The sequence below is a fragment of the Clarias gariepinus genome, chromosome 22 (genome assembly GCF_024256425.1).
Source record: "Clarias gariepinus isolate MV-2021 ecotype Netherlands chromosome 22, CGAR_prim_01v2, whole genome shotgun sequence".
NCBI classification, from domain to species: Eukaryota; Metazoa; Chordata; class Actinopteri; order Siluriformes; family Clariidae; genus Clarias; species Clarias gariepinus.
The window spans coordinates 28,470,001-28,482,893 of NC_071121.1; the positions used below are offsets into that span (position 1 = coordinate 28,470,001).

General features: G+C 44.5%; 2 protein-coding genes across 3 annotated transcripts in view; both read left to right on the forward strand.

The window, feature by feature from the left end:
• The window catches only part of LOC128510873 (atrial natriuretic peptide receptor 1), a 20,222-nt gene extending 19,103 nt beyond the window's left edge, over positions 1-1,119 (forward strand). Inside the window, exon 24 of the mRNA XM_053483416.1 lies at positions 563-1,119. Coding sequence (XP_053339391.1) covers positions 563-793 — 231 coding nt within the window. The 3' untranslated portion in view covers positions 794-1,119. The remainder of the gene's footprint in view (positions 1-562) is intronic.
• Positions 1,120-6,777: 5,658 nt separating this feature from the next.
• On the forward strand, positions 6,778-12,807 carry toporsb (topoisomerase I binding, arginine/serine-rich b). 2 transcript variants are annotated; one of them, XM_053482207.1, is made up of 3 exons: positions 6,778-7,001; positions 7,539-8,282; positions 8,515-12,806. In XM_053482207.1, the coding sequence occupies exons 2-3, from the start codon at positions 7,542-7,544 to the stop codon at positions 10,663-10,665; spliced, it is 2,892 nt and encodes a 963-aa protein (XP_053338182.1). In that variant the 5' UTR covers positions 6,778-7,001; positions 7,539-7,541; the 3' UTR covers positions 10,666-12,806. The 2 variants fall into 2 exon arrangements, with proteins under 2 accessions (XP_053338182.1, XP_053338181.1); XM_053482206.1 differs by lacking the exon at positions 6,778-7,001 and having other exon boundaries at positions 7,512-8,282; positions 8,515-12,807.
• The last annotated feature ends 86 nt before the right edge of the window (positions 12,808-12,893 follow it).

Sequence of the window (12,893 nt, forward strand, 5' to 3'; positions counted from 1 at the left end):
TTGTTTGTTTAATTGTGCACAATATGAACCTTGTATGTTTCAAACTAAACCCGTACGCGTGAGCAGTGCGCGTCGACTCGTCTCATTTAATCAGCTCCGACTTTACGAGATAATAAACAGATTAGGAGGAAAACAGGACCAGGACAAGCCGTGCACTTTTAATCCCTCACACAGCGGATTAATCAGTGTGTGTGATGATGTGTAACGAGCGACAGGTGATTAATTAATGACCAGAGCAGAGCTCTAATGAGCGCGGGAGACGCTCCGCGCGGTCCAGGTCCCTGATAATCCCGCAGTCATCGTCTCCGAATCATATTAATGAGCTTCTGATGGAGGCTGAATCTGTTCCTCACGCAGCGTCGAGTGTGTAACGATCGGGAACACTCCAGTGTCTGTTCACACACTCTCTAACCGTCTCTCTCCTTCCTGTCTACTTCTCGGTCTCTTTCCATTTCGTTTCATTTACTTCATTTACTTTGTCTCTATTTCTTCTGTCTCTCCCTCTCTCTGTCCATCTCTGTTTACGTCTCCTTCTCTGTCTTTGTATTTCTCTTTCTTTAAGGGAAAAGGGGACATGGTGACATACTGGTTGGAGGGGAAGCAGGCGGTGAAGGTCAGTAAGGAGAAAAAAGGGAATAAAGAGGATAAAGAGAGAAATCAGGAGAATAAGGAGAAGAGAGCGGATGATGGAGACACGGAGCAGTTTAATCTCCTCCCTGGAGTCTGCAACAGTGACAACAACGACGACGACAACAACAACACCAGCAACCATCTGCTCATCGACCCCAACTAACACACTCACACACACTCACACACACTGCGACACACTCCGATCAGCTCTCTTTTATATGAAACACACACTCACCTGTCAGGACGTGTCATATTGTCTCCGCTCTGTCTTTAATCATCACGTGCCTAATGTTTAGAAGTTATCTGAGTTAAATAGATCGTAGACCTGTAGATCATGAAGTCATGAAATGAAGAAGACTTGTTGATTGAAGACAAAGACGTAAGAAAACTTACAAAGACTTTTTTACAAAGGCGTCTTTGTCACAAATGAAAAAGTGTTTGTCTTCTCGAGTCTTCTTCGATCAACAAGACTTTGTAACTCTTTTTTCAATCAAGAATTCTTCAGTCAAATCACACGTGTTCATTAGCGTGAGACGTAGCGTGTTGTTTATCTTCATGATGTCATGTCGCTGTTTTAGCTGTGTGTTGGTGAACGTGGACCATCTCAGGTCTGTAGGAGACACTTTCCTCTACACCTTTAGACTACAGCAGTGTTTAATGTACAACACGGTTCCTGGAATAAAACTCCAGTCTGAGTGTGACACACGGACGGAGCGCTAAGTCTCCATACAGACACAGTAATGTAGAGAGAAAGTGTCAGAGATTAGGATCTGTAATTAAAATAAACGAATAAAATAAACAAATGACATCATCACCTCGGCTCTTTGTGTCATGGCTGATTAAGATGCACAGACCCTGTGGACAAGAGACACTCCAGCTCTCTCTCATTCTCCCTCTCACTCGCTCTCTCTCTCTCTCTCACACACACACACGCACGCACACACACACACACACTTGCTCATTCATTAATTCTGGCATTAAAACCCAGCTGCTTGTTTTAAATATAGTTCACCTACTGTTCCTGCATTTAGTATATCTCTGTTAGAATCACACACACACACACACACACACACACACACACAGAATGATAAACAGATATACACACCACACATAGTTAAAGTACAGAAAATAAGTAAAAAAATGTACTTAAAAGACATTTGCTGATTTTTTAGACGAGGGGAAGGAACGCAGGTTTACTGAAGTGAAGAAGCACCTGAGACTGAGAGAGAGACAGAGAGAGATAGAGAGCGAGACAGATACAAAGAGACAGATAGAGAGAGACAGATAGAAAGACAGAGAGACAGATATATATAGAGAGAGATGGATAAAGAGACGGAGACAGATAGAGAGACATATATATATATATATATATAGAGAGAGAGAGAGATAGAAAGACAGAGAGAGAGCGAGAGAGACAGATAGAGAGAGACAGAGACGGATAGAAAGACAGAGAGACAGATAGAGAGAGAGACAGATAGAGGTTCTGCTGAGGTGTGTGTGTGTGTGTGTGTGTGTGTGTGTGATGTGCCGGCTGCAGCTGATTCTCCTACGACTCCGTGATTAAAACAAACTAAACATCACACTGATTTACACACACTACATCAGGACAGACATTTAAATGTGTGTGAGATCACTGTGTCTCACTAAGGGACTGAACCTGGGCTTCATTCTGCAGGAGGCAAGATCTAAAGACAGCCAGAGATTTTAAGAGGGCCTGAAGCTGAAGAGTTGCGTGAAAAGAAAAAAAAGCTTTAGAGGCAGACGCTGTGAAATGCTTCAGATGAACAGATTCTGCCTTTGGATTGAGGAGAAGTTACAGTTCCACAGGCTCAGACGACTCTAACATTACGGTCAGGGACAGCGAGGTTGGATCCAGCAGCCTCAGGGTCAGTGATGATGAACCAGGGCATGATGATGATGATGATGATGGTGATGGTGATGATGAACCAGTGCCTGATGATGATGATGATGATGATGATGGTGATGATGAACCAGTGCCTGATGATGATGATGATGATGGCCAACACCGCTCAGCTTCTCTACCCGAGTGAAAAAGACGACAATCAAACTGAACAGGTGAACTGGGATAAAATCAGCAGCAGCATGTGGTTGCGATAGTGAACTAGTTACTCATTTTTATTATTGTGGAAGTCAATATTAATATTCGACAATATTATAACAATTATACAATATTAAAATTAAAATAACAAACCTTAATGAATTACAATGTTTTCTTCTAAAAATGAGTAGCTCTGCTTAACCTTACTATGTTTTCTGGCGTTTACACTAACAAATAATTTATAAGAAATGATAAATAATCTGTTTCTTCTTCTTTACAGGAATCCTTTCATCTCTCACACACACAAACTCTGTCATGCTCTCATGTCTCTCATGCACAAGCTCTTTCAAATGTACAGAACACTCTCATCCTCATACACACACCCACAAATCTCTTCCTCCTCCTCCTCCTTAAACTCTGCTGACCCTCTCCCAGAAGATGCCCTGAGGCCTGTGGACATAATCGAGCAAGTTTACTGTCACGTGACAGCCTAATAGTAACAGTTCATATGAAGTTTTATAGTTTCAATCTTGATTCAGCGGGTGTACGGCTGAATGGTGCAGCTCGCACTGATTCAAGATTCAAGATTCCAAGAACTTTATGAAGTTCTAAGAATTTTAAAGAACTTAATTCCCAGAGGGAAATTGCTTATATTTGGTTACAGTTGCTTACAGTCATTTAAAGGGGGAAATGAAAAGAGTAATAAATAAATTAAAATAATAAGAATAAGTAGAGTGGTGTGCCCAAGAGTATTGTAAAGTAAATATTGCACAGGTAAATTTTATGTGTAAATAAACGTGAAAAGCGTTATGGCCTAAGAGCATTGGTAGGTATTGCACAAATTGTCTTTGGTTTGATGGAGCAGGTGTATTATGGCGTCCTCTACTTCCACTAAAGGCTGGTAGGCAAACTAAAGAGGGTCCAGAGAGGACTTCGCCAGGGGACGAAATGTATTCAGAATCAGTCTTTCGAACACCTTCATGATATGCGATGTCAGAGCAACAGGCATTAAGTCCTTCTGGGCACAGGGACGAGGTATTTTGGGGACTGGTACGATGCATGACGTTTTCCACAATGCAGGGACTTTCTGTAGAGACAGACTTAAACTAAAGATTTGGTGGAGGACACCATAGAGTTTGGGAGCACATGATTTCAGGACTCTTGGGGATGATTTTATCTGAACCTATAGCTATTGTGAGGCTGATCTTGCTGAGTGGTTTATCTTACACTGTGTCAAGATGATACGCCTTGACCAGCTAAAATACTGTCTTTGTTGTTTTATATGTTGTTTGTCTTAAGCCTTGTTCACACGGGTGATAAAATCGAGCGTTTTTCTGCCGTTAGTAGCGTCCGGTGAGCGCGGACCAAGCGCCGAGGGTTTTCTACACATAGGAGTCAATGAGAGTGTTTACACAGGCTTTGGTGACGTGCGTTTGTCCGTCTGCGCGTTTATACGGCGTCAAAAAAACATTGAATGAAGCTTTTTCTTGCCATTCAAAACCCAACGAACGCAAGGAAAACGCTTCTAGTGCGTTTTCTTCATATTCATGTTACGTTTCGGAGGACCGGATATATTATTATAGTATCACAAGAATTTTTTAAACAAGAAGATTAATGTCTAATATAGCAAAATGTATATACATATGAAAAGGAGGCACCTCAAATAAAACGACAAGGGCTTTCATATCCAGTTCCCGACACACTGCCCCCACAGGTTAACACACAAACTACAATTTGGGCTGCAGGCTGGCGTTAGACAGAGACAAACGAACACCGGTGTAAAAGTCAATCGAGCCGCTACAAAACCCAACATAAACGTCTAGGACGTTCAGAGCACGTTCGTTTATCCAAAAATTTAACGCCCGTATGAACAAGGCCTTAATGTTCTTTCCTTTGTTTCTTTGTTTTACAAATATGATCCAATATGTGTTCAGTGATATTAATGAGCCAATGTATTATGATGTGGGATGTGTTGGGCTGCTGTGGACCACTTTTTGGTCCAAGTCCGCTCGTTCTGTAGAGCATGCACAGAGCGCCTCGCCCGAGTCCTGCGTCTGATTCAGTTTAACGTGCAAGAGCAGATCAACTTCCAACCGAGTTCAGTCAGACAAACATGTTTACATTAATTTTAAAAGTCTAGTTTTAGTCAAAGCTTTCAAAACACATCATGCAAACATATTAAGTGAAAATAGATATACAGTACAGACAGACAGGCCACAAGACAGACAGACAGACAGACAGACAGACAGACAGACAGAGTGTTGATGTTGGTAATTAGATGAATAATCAGGATGCGATCTCTGTCTGAAGTGCTTGCGATAATTAAATGCGTGTGCACTGCATGGGCCACAAAAGAGCCCTCACACTTCAATCAATCATTTCATTAACATCAGAGAAAGAAAAAGAGAGAGAGAGAGAGAGATGAAAGCATCAGAAAAACATGAACGTGTGAATGCAGGCTCATGAGAAACACTTGCGGTTTGTGCTCTCACAATCAAACAGAAGCAGTGTTATGAAATACATTTCTCTCTCATGCTTTAAGGATGTGGTGAATCCTGCACGTATGTGTTTGTATGTGTGTGTGTGCGTGTGTGTGTGTGTGTGTGTGTAAGACAGAGAGAGAAAGACTCTGAGTTTAACTCATTTGTATTTACTACAGCAGAACAGTTCACATAAAGATGACATCAGAAAACCTGGATCATAAACACAAACACACACACACATACACACACACTAGTAGGGACACTTGACGGTGTACACACTTGATCAGCCTGCGATATGTTTTTTATTAATGTTAGAGTCAGTAATTAACACCTGGAACATCTGGCCAGAGAGTTTCAGTGTTCCTCGCCTACCACAGCAACGGACCATCCAGCGCAGTGAGGAGGGCGTGTCCATGTCAAGAGGGGTGTGTCCATGTGGAGGAGGGGGTGTCCATGCGCGTCCGTGTCAAAGATAGTGTGTAGCTTATAGACTGACGAAACAGGGAGTTCCAGGCATGGACACAAACTCACTTAATCACACACACAGTGTATGGCCTTGGTTGCCTTCACACTGCTGTCTCCTGGCCTCCACGCTGTGTCTCTGTGTGTGTATGTGTGTGTGTGTGTGTGTGTGTGTGTTTCCTCCTCCTCACGTCTGTGCGCTGGCTCTCTTCTGCAGCTCCCACTGTGCAGCTATACGCGCGCCATAGATCACAAATCCCCAGGACACCAACACCACCAACACCACCATCTACACACACACACACACACACACACACACACACTTTATTGATACAGCACAGTAAACCTGTTTGCACTAATCTGAGAGTGAGAGGCTGATGGAAAGAAAAAAAGAAGTGTGTGTGTGTGTGTGTGTGTGTGTGAGGAAACAGAAACAGACAGAGAGATAAGGGCTGGATGGAGGGAATAAAAAGAAAACAGATCAAAGGATGTCAAGGAAAACCAGAGCTACAGCAACAATACAACACTGATATAATCCACAGTATTATTATTATTATTATTATTATTATTATTAGTGTAGAGTCTAGTCTAATTAGCAGGTTAGCTTAGCTAGCAGAGTTAGCACTCACTGCTGAGAGAAGTGTGTCCAGAGCACGCTGACTGACACACACCATCTCTAACACCTCACACACACACACACACCGTAATAAGAGATTATTATTATTATTATTATTATTGAAATAAACAAATCTCTGTAAAATCTCCCCCGCTACGACAAAGCCAGTCGCGTCGCCATGACAACAGCCGGAAGTGAGCGGAACAGTAACCGGAAGTTTGTCTCCCTCGCGTGGCCGCTAAGTGTGTCATTTAAAAAAAAAAAATATTCATTAATATTGAATACAATTAAAAATACATTTAACGCTTTTACAGATGAAACTAAATAAATGCATTACAATTGTAAAAATTAAATGCAGCAAATAATCCTCTTTGGATCTTTGTAGAATTAAAACGAAACAATTAATAATAATTAAATACCATTAATAAACCAAAAAATTAAAAAAATATTATTTTTGAGATATATTTTTGTACTGGATTTTATTTTGTGTAATTGCACCGCCTGACCGCTGGGGTGCGCATGCGCGTTTCGCTCCTTCTGATATCCGGCTTTCGTCTGCTTGTCCCTCGACTGTTTTTCTCGTCTCTCTGTGTTAGAGCTGGACAACACGCGAAATGATGATTAAAGTTATACATTTGACGAGATAATCGCGATATAAAGTCTGAGGTTTCGCTCCGGACGGATGTGTGGAATATCACGTCATTAACACCGTCACAGTAGCGCGGAGCTCGCGCTGCAGCAGCGGTCTGAGGTAGGTTAGCTAACATGCTAACGAGCTAGCAGCCAATTTGCCTGTGATTTTTCTCGCCATGTTCCTGTTTTTACTCTTTAAACCTCGAGTCGGTTTCCTGCTGTTACACGGCCCTCGGTCAGTCAGGAGTGTTGGTGTGTGTGTGTATGTGTGTGTGTGTGTGTGTGCGCACGCGCGCGCCCGCCCGCAGTTTACGTATGTTTTGTTTTTAGTTGTATTTTTTTCTGCTGAAACGATTTAAAGGACAGGGTTTGTGTGAGGAGGTGAAATATTTGTTCTGATATTATTACAAGATTTAATGTCAAAATGTAACTACAATATCTGACCAATGATCACCATGAAGAAGCGTAAAATCCGGGGCATCAGCTCTGTTACACTGACAGTGCGACTTCCTGTTTCAGGTGGTCACGTGATTACCTTTTGAACGGGGTTAGTTAAGGTTAAATTCTGTCATGTTGGTTGTAAATAAAACCTCTCACCCCAGTAGAGTGTTTATAAATTGCTGCTTCTTTTGATTTGTCTGAAATGATCTTCCAGACGATGGCACCCACAAAGATGAAGCTGCGCGTGAGGAAGGAGAAACCCTCGGCGAAGTTGTCTCAGCAGCCTCAGCCTCAGCAGCAGCCGCTCCGTCCTGAGACGTCCCCGGACTCGAAGTGTCCGATCTGCCTGGACCGCTTTGTCAACGTGGCGTCCGTGGAGCGCTGCCTGCACCGCTTCTGTTTCCGCTGCATCCGCGAGTGGGCCAAGAACAAAGCCGAGTGCCCGCTGTGCAAGCAGCCGTTCCGCTCCATCTTCCACTCGGTGAGGGCTGAGAACGACTTTAAAGAGTTCAAGGTTCTGGAGGACAGCACGGCGAGCGCGACCACTTCGGCGATGACGGCCGCGGCGATAACGGTGCCGCACGCTGGACAAAACAGCGGCGAAAGCACGGCGGCGAGAAGTCGGCGTCCCAGAGCAGCGAGGACGAGGAATTGGCGGGGTCAGAGAACCCAAGGCACCGCCCCTTCTGCTTCCACAATTGATGGCGTGCCGCTGGATCACGCGGCACTGATGCAGCGAGACCCAGCTTGTTTACGGCAGCTGCTGCCGTGGCTACGCCGAGAGAGGGTTATGGGAACCAATCCGAGCGAGATCCGCCCCTTCCTGCTGGCACGCACTGACCACATCCTGCACGAACTGGTGAGCTTTGCGCGCTCCATCGAGGCCATGCAGTGTCCCCCGGCCCCAAGCTACGAGGAGGACAGTGGTTCCCCGTCCTCCATAATCAACATCTCAGAGGTTCTTACACACACTTTGATTAATGCTTTTATTTACATTTAGTATAATATGCATATTTTTGTCATTTTGTACATATAGGAATAGAAGAAGGGTGTGTTGAAGATGGATGGATGAGTCTTGGGGTTGGATGGCAGCGTAATTTGATAAATCTTTATAGGATGGAGTGATGGATGGGTGGATGGCAATTAATGGACGAATTAATCTCTTACATGTTTTGTCACTCTTTTTACAGGATGACGAAGACAGCGAGACAGCAGAAGTTACCGAGGACACCACCCAGGATCACGTGCTCCCAGTTCCCATGGCTACCAGCAGCGAAATCTCTCTTAGTCAATCCGCCTGGGACGACGAGACCCCTGGCCCCTCCTACTCCACCCTCAGCAATCCGCCGGACATCGAGCCTGAAGAGAACCAATTAACTGTCACCGCTACAGAACAGCTGGAGCACCGTGATGCTGACGACCGCGACGACGAGGAAGAGTGTATGATCGTAGGTTACGTTAAGCCGATGGCAGAACGAACTCCTGAACTTGTGCAGCTCTCCTCTGACTCCACAGACGAGGAGGAGGAGGTGCGGGGAATTGAGGCCGCTGCCACAGAGACGGTGATGAAGGTGGAGTCGTCAGTGCTGTCTCAAGAGCAGGCCCCGCTTTCTCCAAAACCGTATCCCTCCACCTCGCACACGGAGAGAGCAGAGAACATGGAGAAGTCGAGAGAGCAAGTAAGTGCTGGAAAGCACTCGCACCACAAAAGGCGGGAACACACCCCGAGGCGCGGCTTTAGGAAACCATCGAACTCGCATTCGGGGTCGCTTTCCCAGACGAGCACTGAGAGTTCTCCTCAAAGCGAACGTTCAGTAAAAATCGGTAGACCCCACGTAAGATCAAAATGTCGAGAACCGAGGAGGCGGGGTCACCATTTATTAGGGCGCAGTCCCACCATTTTCCCTGAACGAAATGGCTCGTCTTCGGAGGACCTCGTCCCGACCCGTTCCGTTCCTGCACGAGAGAAGTCTTTCTCCCCGTGGGATTCGCCCGGGCACGATGGCGAGCGCAAGAGGAAGAGGAGGAAGAGGAGGAGAGAACGAGAAACTGAGAGGAGTAGATCTCCACACCGGGACTCGCGTCATCGCCGTGGTAACCGTGCGCTCTGGCTGGGTAGCAGCAGCCTTAGCAGTAGCAGCAGCGATGCAGAGTCACGTCGGGAAAAACCTGCCGGAAAACGCAAATACAAAACGCGGCACCTAGAGAGAACGGCTCACCGGCGAAGCAGTGGGAAACTGCGGAAACGGGAGAGGGAGCGAAGTCCGAGCGTGGAGATCATTTTCGAACGCCGTGCATCTGACTCGCACTCGAGGGGCAGGAGGCACAAAAAGAGGAGTCGGAAAAAAGAGCGAGAGCAGCACCTCTCTCCTACTGTTATCACTATAGACAGCAGCGACAGCAGCAGCGAGCACGCTGCCGAGCCTCAGAACCGTCACGCCGAGGCTAACGGTCATCGGACCTGGCTGATGGATGAGATAGATAACGATCACACTGTTGACTATCAGGATCGTGACGATAACGAGCGCATTACAGACTTAAGCGATCACACCATTGATTATCAGGAGCGCCTCGCTGAGTTTAGCGACCGAACCGCCGATGATAAAGACCGCGCTACAGAAGCTAGAAACTACATTGATGACTATAAACATCACGTCAGCGATCAGAGCCGCGGAACGGTGTTTAGCGATCGCGTGGCTGAGTATAAAGACTCTGTTGCAGGAGTTAGCACTCAAACGCCCGATTATAAGGACAAATGTACGGACGTCGGCGCTACTGGTTACAAACACAGTGTCCTGAAGGTTAGCGATCAGGCTGCTGAGCAGCGAGAGCACAATGCACATGCTAGCAGACTCACTGCTGCTTACAAACACGCTGTAACGGACGGTACGAGCGCTGAGCGCGAAGACGACTCCAAAGAGCGGAGTGGTTACATGGCTGCATCTAAACACTGTCACGCAAACATTAATGATCGCACCACTGATTTTCTGGAGTCACTTTTGGACTTTGATGAGAGTCTGGACGATTCTCAGGACTCCGTAACGGACACCAGGAACTCGAGGGTTTCGGACGCGCTGACTCTGGAGCGGTGCCTGGTGGACGTCGTGCAGGAAATCAGGGGAGAGGATGAGGAGAGACACAAGGCCGCGACGCCGCTCTCCGACCCATGCTTCCTGGAGGAACTAGAGGACAGTCTAATGGGGCAGGGGCATGGGAATAATACCGTGGGCCAACAGGAGGCGGGGCTTGTGGCTCACAGGGACCAATCAGCGACGGAGATGGATAATCATCATGTGACGAGGGACTCGGGTGTTAGTGCTGAGATGAGCCCTGATGTATAGAACCAAACACACACACACACACACACGAAAACATTTTATACAGGACGTAGTCAACTCACATTAAATAAGAAATCTGTTTTGTTTTTGTTTTTTTTGTTTATTATTTGTCTTTTTTCTTGTTTTTCTGTTTTGAAAGTTAAGCCAAGTGAGGAAGCGATCTTCAAAAGAAGCGTTTCTTTTTATTATTGTTATGATTTTAGTATTTATAAAGCCTGTAATGAAGCGGAAAATAAAATTACCTGCTGTGCCACAACACACACACAAGCACACATTTACACACTTACACACCCAATTAATACACATGCACAATAAACACAATACGCAAACGTCTGTCTTAAACTCAGGGAACCTGTGGCAAATGTTCACTTCCTTAATTACCACCATGCCTCTTACACTGTGTGTGTGTGTGTGTGTATCTGCAACAGAATACAGTGGGTAAAGAACAAAACAAATGGTGCAAACAATAAAAAAAAAATCTAACTAAATGAGTTTCTGACTGTTGTGTGTGTGTGTGTGTGCGAGCTCAGGCGTTATAGGAGACATCAGATAGGATATATCTTTATTTGTCCCAGAGTGGGGAAATTTCTGTCTTACAGCAGCAAAGAACCATATGCAAACATAAAGTAGTGACAGTACAGTGTATAAATACAAAAGGAATGGAAAGGCAATACAGTAGTTACACTTTCAATCAAATCGGACTTAAGATATGGTAACAACATTGTTGTTGTAATGTAGTTATATTTATGATATTGTAACTATATTGTAAAAATTTAAGGTGTCCTATCAACAGTATATATCACAGTAATGATGGTGTTATGGTGACTCGTCCACTGTGAGCTCTGATTGTACAGTCTAATAGCAGCAGGGACAAAAGACCTGTGATGTCGCTTCCTCAGGCCCTTGAGATATGTGGGGTCTGAGGAAGAGTTCTGTAGGGAGTGAGCTGATGAATGTGGTAAGGTAGAAGGTGTGTGAACTACATGTGTGTAAACTAGTGCATTATTAGTTTAATGGTTTTGTTCCATCAGTTGTACCTGATGATAAAAAACTAAACCAAGTGAGAGTGTAACTTTATTCACAATATTGACATCTCTGTGTGACAGCAGAGCAACACCATCTCCAGCTTCTCAGGTATAGTACTGCATTTCGTCATATTAAATTAAATAATGTAGAGTAAATTAAAGAGATGGGAACAGATATTTTACTGTGCCAGGCTGCAAAGTGCTTAGAAATACAATAAAAATGCTGGTTGTTTATTTACCAACCTCATTTCCTCTCTCGTCTGTTCTAACCACTTAGCATCAGTGGTATTCTAATTACTGGCCTGAACATTTGCCATAATCTGCACCTGTTTTTCTTTTTTCTTTGTTGTTTAATGGTGATTGGAATCCAGTAGTTTGGTTACATTACTGTCTCCCTCATCCTCCCCGCATCTTAATGCTGATTTTCCAGACCATGTTCTAAGTTAGATGGTTTTTATGCTTGAATAATTCATAGGTCACTGTGTGGCTTAACTAACAAAGAAACAAAGAAAAAACATCCTCTGAATCTGCTTAGGTACAGTGACTGGACTTAAAGTGAAGACAGATAACAAAGTCCTTTAGGAAGCCTGGGGAACTATGTCTCAGAACTACAAGAAGGTTTTCTTGTCTTTGCACAGGACTGCACACCAACACCGAAATCTAGCACCAGAATCATCAGCATCTTGGTTGTTTATTGGTGGTTGGAATCCAGTAGGTTACACTGTCACCAGCTGTAGGTCTCACTCTCCTTCACTCTCTTCACCTCTTAAAGTCAACTTTCCAGACCAACCTTTCTTAAAACCCGTTTCTCACTCGTGCATGTTGGATGTTTTTTATGCTGAATGATTTATAGGTCACTGTGTGGTTTAACAAACAAAAAACATTCGACTGAAACTGGACTGGACTGAACATGAGAAGAAACGACAAAGTTCTTCAGGAAACCTGGAAAAAAACTATTCATCAAAAATACTTTGAATACTTTGGAGCTTTGGAAGCAAAATGGAGGCAAGACTTCTCTCCTGATTCTCACAGACTCTACTGAGGAAGGAAGTGTGTGTGTGTGTGTGTGTGTGTGTGTGTATCCAGACTTTATGTTCCTCCATGCTCATGTGTGTCCTCCAGTGAGTCCAATCAGAATAAACATGTTTATGATGTACAGTGAAGTTCTTCTTCATAAGAGGAGCCATTTTGGTCTGAGGTTCCTCC